The sequence below is a fragment of the Folsomia candida genome, unplaced genomic scaffold (genome assembly GCF_002217175.1).
Source record: "Folsomia candida strain VU population unplaced genomic scaffold, ASM221717v1 Fcan01_Sc002, whole genome shotgun sequence".
Lineage (NCBI taxonomy): Eukaryota > Metazoa > Arthropoda > Collembola > Entomobryomorpha > Isotomidae > Folsomia > Folsomia candida.
Genome location: NW_019091194.1, coordinates 1,232,593 through 1,249,123, shown reverse-complemented (window position 1 = coordinate 1,249,123; position 16,531 = coordinate 1,232,593). Strand labels below are relative to the sequence as shown.

Sequence of the window (16,531 nt, the reverse complement as noted above, 5' to 3'; positions counted from 1 at the left end):
TACGAAGGGGGAGACGACATGATGCTGATGGGATGTGATTTTTCTCACTCAAAGGACGACAGCTAGTCGAAAAAAAATGGGGGCATTTATTTATTTGGAAATAGAGAGAAATGGTTGAAATCTGGGGGAGGGGGGGGGGCAGTTTGAAAGTTGACGAATATTCTACAGTCATCTTAAATAAAATGGATTTTCGGTGTTTGTCATGTGGTTTTAAGTCAATTTACAAAAAATTTCATATGTAAATAGTTAACGCACACAAATTTCCATACTTCAAAGATATATCAGTAAAATTGTGGTACGTAAAATGGATTTTCCGTGTTTTTATTAAGTTTTGAACTAAATTTACAAAAAATTTTGATATGTACCAAATGTAATTCAAAGCTATAAAATTGTAGTGTAAAGGTATGTACGTATGTACATCAATATTTCAATTCCCGCCCTCTCTCTTCATTACCTCCTCCGTATTCAAAATCGAATCGTGTAACGCATCGTAATGTCCTCTAATGAAAAACACGTCCCGTATAAATGCGTCTCCGTAATTACGCCAAAGTGTCCCAGGACCATGTCTGGTCGCAGATTTGGTCATATGTATGCACCTGCACGTTACAATTACAAACATTTAATCCACCCAGACACCAGAATACCTAGAACACACCACATTCTATTTAATGGTGTCCCTATTCAATTCTTCATGTCCAGTCTGGAAAACATATTTCAAAAGTATTTATAGGCAAAAAATCTCCCATTTTAATCGTCCTAATCCCAAACAAAAATTCAATTCAAGAACAAAAAACATATTTCAAAAGTATTTAAGCAAAAAAATGTAAAAAAAACTCACTAATCCCAACCCAAAAATTCAATTTGCGAACACAAAAGCTACCATTGTTCCATAAATATCTCACCCTTATTTTATTCTTATTAGATAAAAAGAAACATCGATCCGATAAGTGCCCACCCGATAAAATAAGTAAGAGAACAACGACCATACTCACAAAAAAGGAGGACAGGAAACGAGCATTTGTCCACTTGATGGAACACGAAGAGGAGAGATTACAAGGGAAAAAATAAGCCTAGTTGGTCACGTTCGGCTTGTATAACACGTTCGTCACGGCAAAGTTTTACCTTCTAAATAGGTAGCTCGCTAAATAGGAATACATGCTTGTATATATTTCTCTCTCGAGTAAATACTCTCGCCTGTGTCGAAACAGTTTCTCTTTGTGTCGTAAAGTTTGTCCGCGATCATTTATTTATCAGAGAAGAAAGACAAACTCTCGGAGAAAGAAGGAAAGTGGATGGATCGATGGATGAATGGATGGATTTGATGAAAGTGCTGAAATAGAGGGGTTTTTTCTGCGTACGTACCTTGGAAGGTGAGATCCTTAATGATTGCGATGAAGAAGAAGGGGCATGAATTAAGAAAAAAATGTGGTAATTTTCGCTACAGGAAGGTTCCCATCATCATTTGGACGACTCGATTGTTTTGTTGGTGGATTTATTTTCGGGGGAGGAAAATGTCCGGTTTTCTGAAGATTCTGCTGAATCTGAAAATAGATTAGAAAAATACTTCGTTACAGTAACGACAAATTGTTTACTTGTTTAAGCGTATTAAAGTTTTTCACTAACTGAGAATCGGCGTTGAGATGTCACAATTTATAATTTAAATAATTGGATTACATTAAGTAGGTATTAGTGAAGAAACGAAGCAAACGTTTGCTTTATTTGTCAATATTTCGAAGAATTTTATCTGTCATTCATTATCAAAATTTTTGAATTCGATTGTTTTGTTGTTGGATCCCTTATTTATTTTCTGGGGGGGGGGGGAAATGAACTGTTTTTGGAGATTCTGGGGTCTGAAAATAGATTAGGAAAATACTTAAAATACAAAATAATAAAATACGAAATACGAAAATACAAAAAAACCATCGAAGATAAATCTTTTAGCTGCTTAAGCGTACAAAACTTTTTCACTAACTGAGCATTGGCGTCAAAATGTAACAATTTATAATTTAGTAAAAAAATACGTAGACTTTTTTATTTCCTAAATAAATTTAAAGTTTAACTGGATTTTCTTGCTAATTTGTTTTTCTCTCTCAGAGTGAAAGTCAGTAATAATTTATTGAAAACTTGAACAATCACGACTTTTACTTTGCATGCATATATGAACCAGATTTGTATATGTATGCATTAAAATGCGTCATTTACTACGTCGTGATCTCCTCCTTGCTCTGATTTCACCCCGGAAGGAGAAAGTCACCCAAGTGAAAGAAATGTAAATGAGTGCAATTTACTTGACGAGATATCCCAAACTCATCTTCTCCCTCCTACCAAATAAAGACTCTCATTTATTCCATTTCATTGCCGACTAAATCACCCAACAAGCACACCAAATACCGTCCCACTCCATCCACCACAAGAGACCAAATAGCATCCAATATTGCGAATAACAACGACTGAGAGAGGAGTCAAATTAGGAATTTGCCTCAGCAGAGGCAGCAGGAAAACTAGACTTTGAATCTAAAATTAAAGCAAATAGCCAACTTACCACAGTATCAGGGCGTGCATAACAGTACGATAAAATAAAATTGTCCATAATCTCGGCACCAAAGGCGGAATATTTAAGATGTTTCGTACGCTTAATTAAATATGGGGTGTAGTTACCGTAATCAACACCAAGGGCACTTTGGTGGTAGGATAATTGGGGAGTTTCTGGGAAAAAATATGGTAATTAAAATATTTAAGGGGGAGTAAAAGGCATGACTTTCTCCCAATTTGTGGGTAAAGTTGCACAAAGTGCGTTAAAGTATCTAATAAAATGTGTATTTTACTCAAAATTTTTAGAAAATTTTTGCCAACTCTATAGTGAATTTAAGTAAAAGCCTGACTTTCTCCACATTTTGTACTCTAAGTTTCTCTGAGTTTTTCAACGTAACATAGAACAAAATGCGTAAAATTTTCTACTAAAATGTGTACTTTACTCAAAATTTTTGCCAAGTCTGTACTAAAATTTCTCTCCACGAGCTAGTCATTAGTATCTCCAAAACACTGGATTCCCCACCACCAGACCGTTTTAATCCCCCGTATTTGTTTAGGATCTCGAAATGTGCGTCGTCCCGTCCTGTCAGTTCCATTTGCTCTCGTATTTCAGTTGTACCGAATAAACTCGTACATATACATAAATAGTCCTCCTTTCCTTGTGCAACCATTACCATCACCACCATTCTCCAAATTCTGTGAACAAATCGAACCCAAAGTCACGCAGCGTGATGATTTCCTCCAACCAAAATTATTGCACACCAACCTCAAACTCAAAGTTATTGCTCAAGTCGAAACCGCACCCGGAGAAGAGCACCTCTCACAACCAACCAAACTTCAAAACAACAAGGACGACGGCCATCACCGAATAATAAGTTAGTTAATAATTCGACTCCTCTCAATAATAATGTGCGAATCAGGAATTGCGTTCACTCACTCCTGATCCGAAAAGTAGGTTGAGGAAAATCCGAACAAGTGAAAGCAAAGCTTAACGACTGATTAGAACGGAAACTGGGAAAATGGAATGAAACCGATAAAACTAAAGGGGATTTTCCTCTCGCATTTTATGTCTTGTTTTACAATACCCAGTTTCCCATCTCATCTGCAGTATCAGTAAATTCAGCATAATTGAATTATCCCACTTTCTCTCTCTCCAAGGCTAAATTTAGCTGGGAGAAAGTACCCAAAATGTGTGTGTTTGTATATCTGCGCGGGACAAATACATACAAACACCACCATTAATTTTATTCGCTGCACATTATCCATGCAAATTAACTCGCATAATGGGCAGGAAGAGTGAAAGTAGTGAAAGTAGTCTCCACCAGCAGGATGGGGGATTAGATTAGCCATTTATTTATTCATTCGTGAGTGAGAGTAATTCATTGGTGGAAGGAAGGCGGCTTTCACTATATTTATATTTTTTTTAGTCGTGTCCGGTAAAGTGAAAGTTTTCCGTTGTTTTATTATCGCAGCACATTAAGAAGGAGGGAGTGCTATTTATTTATTTTAAGAGTTGCTTTTACTTTTAGGCAGTTGTTACTAGGGTGGAATGCATAACATGAAAGAGAAAGAGAGAGAGAGAGAGATGACCAGTGGGCAAGTTAATTGACTTTACATGCAGTGGCCGCGGACAGAGGGACAATGTCCCCACGGTTGTTCGATGTCCCCATCATCTGCCCATGTTATAGAAACCCGTCCCTCCCCTATCCTATGATGTTAATGTCCCCAGATGTCCCCACGGCTTCCGCGGCAACTGATTATATGTACAGTAAGCAAAAATATTTATGTACTGGATTCAGTCGGTGGAATGTGTGTGTGTTTTTTGGGACTGGATACGACCCTGGTTTTGTTAGGATAGTAGAGACAGACGCACAATATGTATGGAGTACGGGAGAGAAGATAGAGTACAACATTTCCATTTCCTGGTCATTCGTAGAGCTGTTTCTGCTTTTCCCTCCGATTCAAAGAGGATGAGAACGTGGTCAGAATTCGAATAGTTTTCAGTTAAGGGATGCGAGATAAGGAAGGAAGGAAAGCTGAAGAGAGGGTTAAAGGAACGGAGAAATTGTAGGTGGGTGGATTGGGTAGGTAGTTTTGTTTGTATGTTTTGTGTAGGTAGATAGTTATTGGAGATGATGGCAAAAATGGTGTAAAAATTTTATGAAATTTTACAAAATTGAAATTATGTCGAGAAAAATTAAATTTGAAAACAAATTTAGATTTATGTTTTTTTTTAATTTTTTGCACAATTTTACGTAATTTCTTTTATGTGTAATTTATGTTATCTTGAAGGTCGCTGCATGAAATTGACAAAAAAAGCCTAAGTATAAAACTGATTAATCATTCCTCCACAAAATCTGTTTCATAAATTAATACGAAACTGTACCCAGAAATCTAAATCGGCATTAAACTGCGACTTTTCCTCTATTTTATCACTATTTTATTACTGGATAACCTTAAATATTTAATTATCCTCAATTCAACTTACATTCACCACCATTCACCCCTTCCACTAAATTCGATAATATTCCACCACCTTGCACAGCATGCCGTGTAACGTAACCAATTTAAATTCAAATTCCACCTCGGTATTCGATTTATTTGATACATTGTTAACCACCCGCCCGCTTTTCACTCGATCGTCTCCCCCTCTCAAAACCAGTGAAGGAAACTTTGATCGTCATCAATGGGTCGAAATCAGCATTCAAATTGTCCGTCTATTCCTCACTCAGGGATGAATGAGCTGGATATTTATTCATCCCGTTCGTATTCCGCGTTTTGTACAATTCTATAAACTTTATTGAAAATGCGTATCAATCAAGAAATTCGGAAATTGCGGTTTATTCAAAACCTTTGAAGTCTATCCACATGCAATTTTATTTTACAAAACAATTCATGGATTACAATAATTCTACGCATACACACACTAAAAAACAACAAAAACAACTTCTCAAACTCGTAGAAAATCGTTTCTCAATTTTCTGAACGTGGGTAAATAACCAGTAACCTTTTTCTATGCAAATGAGCCTTCCGGGTAAACCCAACTTAATGAAGAGCAAGGAAATGTTGTAGATATACAACAACAAGCTCGTAGTTCGTAAATGATGAAGTTGTTCGGCTTTACGTTTAACTTTGGCTTAGTCTCCAGTCTCCGTCAGGAGAAAGCACAATGCAAAATAATGGATGTTTCGAAATGTCAAACAAAGTCAAGTTAAGTCAACACGGCATCCATACTCGTGTGGCGGAGGTGGTTTGGTTTTGGAGGGGAGAGAAAGTTCGAGTGCGATGAGAGTTGTTCAACAATTTAATCCGTGTAAATCCCATCGTGTGATGTGATGTGAAGCTATTTTGAATTTCTACTCTGTACAAGAAGCTAGGTAGTTGAAGTTGAAGAGGTGTAATTTTATATCAATATGTGATCAGTGGCCGCGGAAGGACAGAGGGACAATAGTATTATTGTCCCCACGGTTATTCAATGTCCCCATCATCTGCCCATGTTATACAAATCCCACCCTCCCCCTATCCTACAATGTTAATGTCCCATAATGTCCCCACGGCTTCCGCGGCCATTGAATTGTGACTACTAGCTTCAGTTTATGGGGAAATGCTCAAATCAAAATTTCCTCAATTTCGGCACAACTCAGAAAAAAGTAATACTTTGACGTCGGAAAATTATATTTAGAAAATTTAATATATGCAAAATTGTATTTTTAGGTTCACTAAAAATTTCACAAAGTTTTTTTTTACATCAATTTCATTTCATCTAATGGAAAATACTCCAGTAAAATAATTGATTTACGTGAAAACCGTATGCATGCACAGTGAAAGCATTGTTGGCCCAAGTTTTGGTAAAATTAAGGCCAACTTCTCCCCTCAAGAGAGAGTGTGGCGTATTTAGACTAATTTAAAGCCCTTCTTCCTTCGTGGTCTCTGGTTAGCCCAAACTTGAATCCATCCATCCACTCAATAACTTCATTAATGTCTCTCTTAGCGTCACTTTAGAGCAAAGTGCGAATCAAGCCCAGGAAGAACAGATTATGGGATATCTCAATTTTATCTTGGGGTTATTTTCAGTAAAACATACATGGTTTTGGCCGCCCCACCCCGAGTTTTGTCCCGTGTTTACCCCCACTCGTTTCCCATAAGTTTTACTGAATTTAAACCCAGATATTTCCCCAGCATTTTATGACAATATTACCGAGGGGTTGTCCCTCTGCATTTACGGGGATTTCCCATGCTTTTCCCATTCTTTTCCCAGTGCTTTTATTCCAATAAAATGTTTTTTTCCCAGTATCTCGTACTCCACATTTCAATTCACATTTTATTTATTTCCAAAAAAAGTTACAAAATAAGATGTGAATAATTATTAAAGGTTAGATTAATTAACAATAAATTGTAAACTAAGGATACCTGCTTAACATAGGGACACAGAGGAGATATTTTAGACACATTTCGGAAGGGGTTTATCTCTTAGCTTTTTTGTTTTCCTTGGTGTACTTTTTCTTACTTCCTTCAGTATCTGTCGAATTTAGCACGGGGTCGTCAACTGCACTTTGCTCCAATTACCTCAGACGGAATTTGTAATAAACAAAATTTCATGAAATATTATTTTATTGAGTAAATGAGTTAAAATTGGAAATACAAAATGAACATGGAAATATACTTACCACGTGTTTGTGGACAAATATTTTATGTTCTTTCCACTCCAAAAGTGCTGGTTTCCTCTGCTTAAGTTGCTTATCTTTCTACAAGACTCTGTTGGCAACTTGCAAGTTTTTTTATTCAGGTTTATCCAACACGAGGGAAGAAATTGCACACATTTTTCACCAGGAAATTTAACTACAGAAAACAGTTAAGATTCTGGACAGGATTTAATATTTAATGGATTTTGAAGGAGACCAAATATGATACTGACGATGCGAGTAGGGAGACAGAGAGAACTTGCGCTGAAAAGTGTCCACTTCGATTTAAAATCGGGGAAATGAAAGGGTTTCCCAGTAATAACCCAATATAAAAATATAAATGGACGCTGGGACAACCCGGACAAAACCCATCGAATATATTATCAAAGCAGGGTCTACCCAGTAGTATTATTGAGCTTTCCCTTTGCTCTATAAAACCGACTGGTTTTCCCGATGATAATAAGGGTGTAATATATGAAGCATAAAATGTTTGGGAAATCCTATTGATTTATCTTAGTAAAATGTCATCTAAATCCCATCATACGGTTCCCCATAATTATATCGAGATTTTATTTTGTAGTTAACCCACTAAAAAAGATTCCCAGCCTATTTACAGACTTCCCACAGAAAACCCAGAGTTAATACGACTTTGGTTCTTCCTGGGAGTTTAGCAATCTTGACGACAGCTTTTCCCCACAAACTTTGACTAATAGACGACTTGCTACACGATGGGTGTGAAAAGTTGGAGAAATTTCGGTATCCTTCCGGTTTTAAATGCTATATATCGCAGAATTTATCAATTTGTTCCGGGATTAGATTGTATGGGTAAAAATGAAGGAAAAACTAACTAACTATTCCCCCCGGTGAAACTATCTCCCTGGTAAATTGCCACTTTAAGAAGTTTAATAAACTGCACCGGGTGGGTTATTATTTGAGAAAAAACGGAAGTATGGAAGACGGAAATGTTCTTAATAAAAGAATGAAGTAGTAGATTCTATCATGCATAATATTTTTAATTTATACGGACTGATGCCTCCCTCCCCTTCTAAAATTCCCCCTCGCATGATACGGGCGTCTCCTCGTTCCAGGGGCCGCGGTAGCCGTGGGGATATCTGGGGACGTTAACATTGTAGGATAGGGGAGGGACGGGTTTATATAAGATGGGCAGATGATGGGGACATCGGGCAACCGTGTGGACATTTTCCGTACCCTTCCGCGGCCACTGTTCTTCCGCTTGATATTTGGTTGATGGCGTATTACACAGTTAAAAAATTCTTGAGAGAGAGAGAGGAAATGAAAATGTGCTACGCATACTGATAAGTTGAGACTTGAGAGAGAGACGAGAAGGGGAGAAAGTTGGAACTTATGTCTTAAAGCTAGATAACGCAACGTGGTTCGTTTAGTTATGCAACCGGAAAATGAAGCCAGATGAGAGAAATTAAGTAGCATAAATTTTAAATAATGAAGGAGGATCCGTTCATATTAGGTTTACTTATCTAATATTTTGGGATTAAATATTGAGTCAAATTAAATTCAGAATTTTTTTAATAAACCGGTGAAAAGATTATAATTTGTTGGGTTGGGTTAGGTCGAATGTTACGTTAAAGGTTTATTTATAGGTACAAAATTGAAACCGTGTTACGGGGTTGATAAAAAGATATCAAAAGTTGTGATTAATCAGCCATATCTTGTATGTTTTTGTGGGCATGTGATGTTATGTAATTTATTATGATTGTCATTAGCAGATTATTATGTTACATTGTATGCTGACAAGAATGTCATACATAATTCTGTTTTTGATAATAATTATATAAGATAATAATTTCATTCTTTTATAATATCGTTATCTTGTTCATGCAATGTTTGTTGTGCAAATAAAATATTGTATGTATACATAATCAAAGAAATTTCCAACTTCATTCAGTACTTGGTAAAAGTACTGCTCTTTAATCGTGCAAATAAATAATTTGGCTACTGAAATGCATGAAAACAGTAAGAATAAATATTTTGCACTATTCAAACATTTGCAAAAAAAATTAATTACTGTTGAATTTCAGGATTAGTCTGGATTGTAACGATCATTGCAACAATCTTGCTGGATTCTTGTAATGGAGAAAAAAATTTCAAAATTCATAACGTCGGGAAAAGTGCTTCACCAATCGATTTCCGCTATAATGGAGGTGCCCATATTTTCTTTAATATTTGAATTATATTTAATTATAATTGTTATTTATAATTATAATTAAAACAATTACTAATTATAATTATAATAAATTAATAATTAATTAATTGTTTACTGTAGTGATCAAGCTTAGCGGACTGCTCGGAGTCTCTCTCCCAGATTCGGTGGGCGAAGGCGTCGTCGTGGACTGTGCCCCTACCGACCCCACGATCGAGTGCCGTGTCTACGGCGATTTTGCCAACGCCACGATAACCTCCGGCGCGGACAATTGTGCTCGCGTGGAGTGGTCGTCGACTTACGCGAGACGTTTGGAAGATTGTTATAATGTCGGGACTGGCGAGTATTTGTACGGAGGGGCGGAAACTTATTATCAATATTGGCCCATTAATGCGGACAGGAAGAATGAAAATGCCTACATTGTTGGCGACTTCCTTGGATCCTATGAATTTGGGAACTTGTTAGAAAACTGGTGGCTTTTTTCCCAAGGAGCTGCAATCCATGCGGACGAGGATAATCCTCTTTTTGTCAGTAAGTTAATTACAATCAAGTATTTTTTTAATATGAAAAACTGACTTGTTTAAATATCAATTTAGGTTGGGACACGAAACATGCAGGACAAATCTGTTTCGTGTCGGCGGATACGTATCCATACAATAAGCGAGACGTGGTAACACTGAAATACACGGTTTGCGTTGGTGATAACGTGAAAAGTGTGCATCAAGACAATTTCTACAAGTTTTATAAAAAACCTAGCGCACTTCCAGATCAAACAATGTTGCTTCGTCCGTTGTGGTAAATGCGGTACAATTTCGATCTAAGTATTGTTGGAAATTGGAATTATGTAATCTGATTTTTTAAGGTCGACTTGGGCTCAATACAAAACGAGTGTGAATCAATCAATCGTGCTGGATTATGCGAATCAAATAATGAGTCGAGGTTTTGAGCTGAGCAGTCACATAGAAATTGATGACCATTGGGAGCCCTGCTACGGCCAGGAAGAATTCGATTTCAACAAATTTCCAGACCCTGCTGGTTGGTTATCAATAGCAAATACACATACGCAGTGGCCGTGGGGACATGTGGGGACATTAGCATTGTAGGATATGGAGGGAGGGGTTTATATAACATGGGCAGATGATGGGGATATCGAATAATCCTGGGGACATTGTCCCTCTGTCCACACCCTTCCGCGGCCACTGCACACACGCATTCCAATAATTGTACCATTTTAATTACAGCCATGGTTAGCCAAATTAAAGCGATGGGATTACGAGTGACCTTGTGGGTTCACCCGTTCATAAACCTTGGTACGTTTAAAATCTCCCCCAAACTCCAAAAATTGAATCAATCGTGCATATGAAACCTGCGACTTTTTTAGGGTGCGACTTATTTACCACTGCCATAAATGAGGGGTACTTAGCCAAGGATCAGAAAGGCAAGGCTGGAATTGTCGGTTGGTGGCAAGGGTCAAACGCGGGTATAATTGATACCAACAACGCGGCTGCCGTGACGTGGTGGAGGGCTAGATTGGAGCGGTTACGAACGGAGTATGGTATCGACTCGTTTAAATTCGATGCGGGGGAAGTCACATGGTTATCACATTCACGAGGATTAGAAGGCAATCAAGAATTGGCACCAAATATGTATACGACAAAGTACATTGAAGCGATTGCACCCTTTGGTGGCCTGGTGGAAGCCAGAGTTGGGAGATTAACTCAGGTCAGTTTTCAAAACATGAAAATTTTCGAAATTTCGAAATGAAAAGTTTTCGAAATTTATGAAAATTATTTATTAACCATTCGTTTGCTGAACAGGAACACCCAATTTTTGTCCGCATGTTGGACAAGATGAGCACCTGGGGTTACGATGATGGTTTAAGGTCTATGATTCCTACAGCTTTGTTCTTCGGAATTGTAGGATATCACTTCGTTCTGCCCGATATGATTGGTGGCAATGCGTACGGGGACTGGCCATCGAAAGAACTTTACATCAGATGGTTAGAGGTTAACGTGTTCATGCCCTCCGTCCAGTTTAGCATTGTTCCCTGGGACCAATCTTTCGATGATGAAGTATGTATGAAAATATTTTATGATTTTTTAAATATTTTTAGGAATAACAGTTTCTAAATAATATTTAGACGATTGCAATCTGCCTGAAAATTCTCAGTATTCGTGAACAATACAAAGATGCAATTTTGGTGGCTGCATATCAAGCAGTTGTGGATGGCACGCCAATTAATCGACCCTTGTGGTGGGTTGATCCCACTGATCCGGAGACCTTCACCATTGGTCAAGGTACATTTAGTCCTTAAAACCCTACTTTTGATGGCAATTCTATGGAATATAATACTCCTGACTACATTGCAGAATATATGCTTGGAGACAACATCCTCGTAGCCCCAGTTGTGGAGGAAGGTGCCACAACCTTGGACATTTACCTTCCCATCGGAATGTGGAAATCGGGTGTAACTAACCTAACGCATGTTGGCCCTGGTTGGCTTCGAAATGTCGATGCTCCCTTGGATGTGGTCAATTTCTTTATCAAACAATGATAAACATGAGAAATGAAGAGGTTCAAGTTTTAAGTATTAAAAACATTACGTAAGTATTATTCCGAGTACGAATATGTATGAAGTTTTTGACCAACAAATTTTGAAATTGACTTTTGAATTGTTAGACTTAAATGCAAATGTATGCACCAAATATTCACGGCAGAAGGTTTTCATCTTGGGTTAAAAATTCTTAGGACATAATTCCATTAATATTTCATCACCAATGCTGCTGCTCCTCCTGCTTATCTGCATTTAAAAAGAGTCCCATCTGTCTTGCTGACATTCACAACAATAATCCCGCATTATCCACCCCAATTTCATTCTGCATTCCATGCATCTGCATTTTGCATCGTCTCCCTTCTATTACATGATGACTAGTGGAACTGGATGAGAGAAAGAGTGGAATTGAATACGACCACGCCGTACCACATCATCCCACCCACCTCGTATTTCAAGCTTAATGAAATTACTTGCTATGTACGTATGCGTAGTCGCAGTGACCGCGGAAGGGTGTGGACAGAGGGACAATGTCCCCACGGTTGTTCGATGTCCCCATCTTATATAAACCCATCCCCCCATCCTACAATGTTAATGCCCCAGATGTCCCCACGGCTTCCGCGGCCACTGGTTAGTGGTAACTTTCCTCGGGTTATAAATGAACGGGAAACTTGAGTGCATCCTGCGTATATTTCCCTCTCCCTCATTTCCACACACCACTTTCGGTAAGCAAGTTCATAATCTAATCATATCATTATTATTATTATTATGAAAAGCGTGTAGAGAAAGTGAATGTATTTTCACTTTCACGCACGTTCTCTCATATTTCCGACAATCTTGCATCGCTCGCCCACACAAAGCGGAAGAGGAGCTTGGATGGAAATTAAGGTGGAAGAAAGTGCATCATCCTCCTTCCTCTCTCTCTCAAAATGCAGAGAAAGTCTGCCTTGTCGAGATCAATTACCATATTTTACACCTTTCTCTCCCACCACCACTCGGAAGGATGGGAAAGATTTATTCTTGTAATTTTGCCCATTCAATTTTTTGCAGAGAAAGTTTCCCATTTGTTTGAGCTATGTATGTATTCGCGCAGATTTTGGTATCCATGTCACTTGTCAGGTCGGAATAATCGGGTGGATTGGATTATTCCAGTTTTGTGGTCCCCTCCTCAACATTTATTTATGTTTGAATATGGACACCTCAAAATCCAATCGGAATCCAAGGACTCGTTCATGAGGAAATATTTAGATGGAAATTTCGACATATTATTTAGTCCAGTCATCAAACCTAGCATTGAAAAGGAGGGGAAAACCCTGTAACGATTACACAACATCGACTCAGCACCAATGTAAACCAATTTCCTACTCGTCTAAAATTGTGGTGAGTATTCGGTGTCAACCCGAATTCGGTCCATAATTCAGAAACAAAAACTCAGGCTCAAGGTTTCCCTCAAGATAAAAGATTCCTCACTTTTTCCTAACCCGATTTGACAATAATTACCTTGAAAAAAAATTCACATTTCACATTCTGTGACTTTCTACTTCTTTTTTTGCATATCATACTTGACAGCCTTGCCTTGTACTCCTTTTTTTCTCCACTGCACAGCTTCTTCTCGTTAAAAAAGCCCGATAATTAGAAAAGTTTTGACGAAAATGAAAAGTCCAAATTTCATAAAGGAGAACGACTAACCCTGTCAACTGCATGCAGTAATATAATGACTCTTCTCGACTGGATCGACATTTTACATTTTATGTCATTTTAAAGTAGAAAACCCGTAAAAATAATATCCAACGGGGCCAGCAGCAGGGATAAAGTTATTACAAGAAATGGCCTCTTAATGGGAAATTTGGACTAAAAACTGATCTAATGGGGTCATTGCATACATATATATACGCACCATCCACCACCTACTTCTCTTATATTCAGATTCTCTCATGGATTTCCCATTTTGTATTTGAAAATATATTTTAGAAAATTTAAGGGGAAAAAGGAAGGGTTTAGTGGAGGCTATAAAATGTCAAATAAATAATCACAAAGAAGAAGGAAGAATGTTACTTCTCCGACGGTGAAAGTAAGTCAAGTCAGCAGTCAAAGCCGTGTACGTAGAGGAAAAGCGAGGTGTGACCCGAAAAGTCCCCAAGAACCAAGCCAAGCCAACCTCCATAAATAATCCATCCGTTAAATCCTCTCTTCTTTACGACGACGACGACCTCCTCCTCTTCTTCTTCTTCCGTCCCCATTACGCAATCTCATCTCAAAACACATCAAAATTACTCAAAACTACCACTATTATCCATTAACTTGTGCTTTCCTTGCCTCATTTCGACTTGGGGTTGGTTATAATACGTGCATACGTATGCAGGATGGGTGCATGGCATTATGGATGGAGGAAATTAACCCGGCTTGGCCTGCCTCGATTTCGAAATCCTGCTTTGTTACGTAATCAAAATTTCCATCCAGTCCAGCCTCAAATTCCACATGGATCTTGATTGTCTTGGCTAAACGTGAAATACAATCCCGAGAACCACATACATACACTTCTCCTCCTCAAATTACCCATTAAATGCGAGACCAACTTGTACCTTGAGCCGTAAAGAAGTTTGTTGTCGAAGCATAAAATTGCTCCAGGTTAGCCTACGTACTTCACAAAGCGCACAGTGGCCGCGGACAGAGGGACAATGTCCCCACGCTTATTTGATGTCCGCATCATCTCCCCATGTTATATAAACCCCTCCCTCCCCTATCCCACTATTTAACGTCCCCACATGTCCCCACAGCTTCCGCGGCCACTTACTAACTAACCAACTATTACGTAAGAAGAAGAGGACGAGTGAGCAATTGTTTTTCTTCCAGTGTAAAGTTTACTTTACGAATTTCCCCAGCCCAGCCCAGCACCACAAAAGTCATAACAAACAAGGATTGGATGGAAGTAAAGAAGCGAACGAAGGGCACTAATTGGCCGGGTTTTAAGTAGCATGGATGGAGAAAGCCCTGGAGGAAAAGGTGGATGGAAGTCAAAAGACGTGCCACAAACTTTGTCCAAGAGTTGCATTACACACATACTTCTCGCAAGAAATGCGTGGAGGAAGACAAGTGAACATTAGATTAGAAGAGGGCATTTCTCGGTATGGACAAACCAACCAGGAAACTGGAGAAAACCCGGCTCACCTTACCTATACGAACCAAAAGAGTTTACACCAATTCTAATAATAGTTAAGTTAGTCGGGGGAGAGTAAAGTGAGAGGTTTGTGTCGTTTTTTGTCCTATTTAACGGCTGCATCGACACGTAGCAAACTCATTTGTACGATTATTGCTACCACTTGCTGTACATAGGTTCACAAGAGTAAGAAAAAAATGATGACGTTAAGAGAAACTTTTTTTCTAGGGGAGACCCCACTTTTTAAAGAAATAGAGAGGTTGGAAGCCTGCCATATATTTTTAAAATGTGTATGGGAAAGGGTTAGAATTATGTATGGTTGAAAACATTGACCGCGGAAGCCGTGGGGACATGTGGGGACATTAACATTGTGGGACAGGGGAGGTAAGGACAGATGATGGGGATATCGAATACCCGTGGGGACATTGTCCCTCCGTCCCGCGGCCACTGTACCGTTGTGTAGGTGTAGGAACGGAATAATGTCGTTGGTTTGGTCGTCGCATGTCGTCACGATAAGTGTATGTATACTAAAGTGGTTATCGTGGTTAGTTCAGTAGTGCTGGGGTACGTACATTCGTACGTAGAACTGGTTGGTCAAGGGAGAAAGTAGTGGTCTGGTGGGGCTGAAGGGGAAAGAAAGTGATCGATAAATTGGTGTGAGTCACACTTGCAGCTCGTGCAGAAACTACAACTACTTTTCTCTGCTTTCCTTTCGAGTGGTTGTTCTTCTATGTGTGTGAGAGAGAACTGCTGGCTGGCTGTTCTTTTTATTACGAGGGCTCCATTCCCGACATTATCCTCATCCCGAGACATACACAATGCTCCTGTTTTGTCCTGGTGGAGTAGTCGGACAGTAGCAATCTACAACTACATACGTACAGGAACGACATGTCCTTCCGAGGAGAGAGAAAGCGGATTGGAAATTCCTTGAAATAACTGTTGTCTGTGGTGGTGTTTGTTGTGTCTCAACTCTTGTTTTGTTGACGACAAGTGGACGGTGTGGAATGGAGACATGTGATGATTTGAGCCTGCGAGATGATGACAATGGTGGAAATGTGACGAAGCCTTGTATGATTTTTTTGGTAGAATTGGTACCAAAAATTGGTCGTAGGACGAGTGAATATTTGTATGAACTTGTGGACGGTGTATGGAAACATGTAATGATTTGGGCCTGCGAGATGATAACAATGGTAGAAATGTGTCGTGTACTTGTATGATCTGTTAAGAATTGGCTACAGAATTGGTACTAAAAATTGGTCATAGGACGAGTCAATATTTATGTGAATTTGTGGACGGTGTATGTGACAATTTGGGCCTGCGAGATTATGACAATGGTGGAAATGTGTCCAATACTTGTATGATTTTCTAGAACAGGTCATATTTAGGACGAGTAAATATTTATATGAATTTGGCTAATTGCTCCACTTTTA

The 16,531-nt window shown here is 38.7% G+C and overlaps 2 protein-coding genes across 2 annotated transcripts in view; one reads left to right on the top strand and one right to left on the bottom strand.

The window, feature by feature from the left end:
• The window catches only part of LOC110843780 (follistatin-related protein 5), a 114,710-nt gene that overhangs the window by 96,213 nt on the left and 1,966 nt on the right, over positions 1 to 16,531 (bottom strand). The window contains exon 2 of the mRNA XM_022089813.2: positions 1,363 to 1,541. The gene's annotated coding sequence lies outside the window, so the exon portion shown is untranslated. The remainder of the gene's footprint in view (positions 1 to 1,362; positions 1,542 to 16,531) is intronic.
• On the top strand, positions 9,071 to 12,029 carry LOC110844945 (myogenesis-regulating glycosidase). The gene is made up of 10 exons (XM_022091283.2): positions 9,071 to 9,206; positions 9,272 to 9,394; positions 9,517 to 9,924; positions 9,990 to 10,188; positions 10,256 to 10,428; positions 10,635 to 10,703; positions 10,775 to 11,115; positions 11,211 to 11,465; positions 11,534 to 11,690; positions 11,763 to 12,029. The coding sequence occupies exons 1-10, from the start codon at positions 9,194 to 9,196 to the stop codon at positions 11,945 to 11,947; spliced, it is 1,923 nt and encodes a 640-aa protein (XP_021946975.1). The 5' UTR covers positions 9,071 to 9,193; the 3' UTR covers positions 11,948 to 12,029.

What these genes read in the sequence shown, in the direction of transcription:
- LOC110844945 (XM_022091283.2), top strand. An exon ending in GGATAATCCTCTTTTTGTCA is followed by an intron (nt 9,925 to 9,989) that starts GTAAGTTAATTA and finishes ATATCAATTTAG; the next exon opens with GTTGGGACACGAAACATGCA. An exon ending in ATGTTGCTTCGTCCGTTGTG is followed by an intron (nt 10,189 to 10,255) that starts GTAAATGCGGTA and finishes TGATTTTTTAAG; the next exon opens with GTCGACTTGGGCTCAATACA.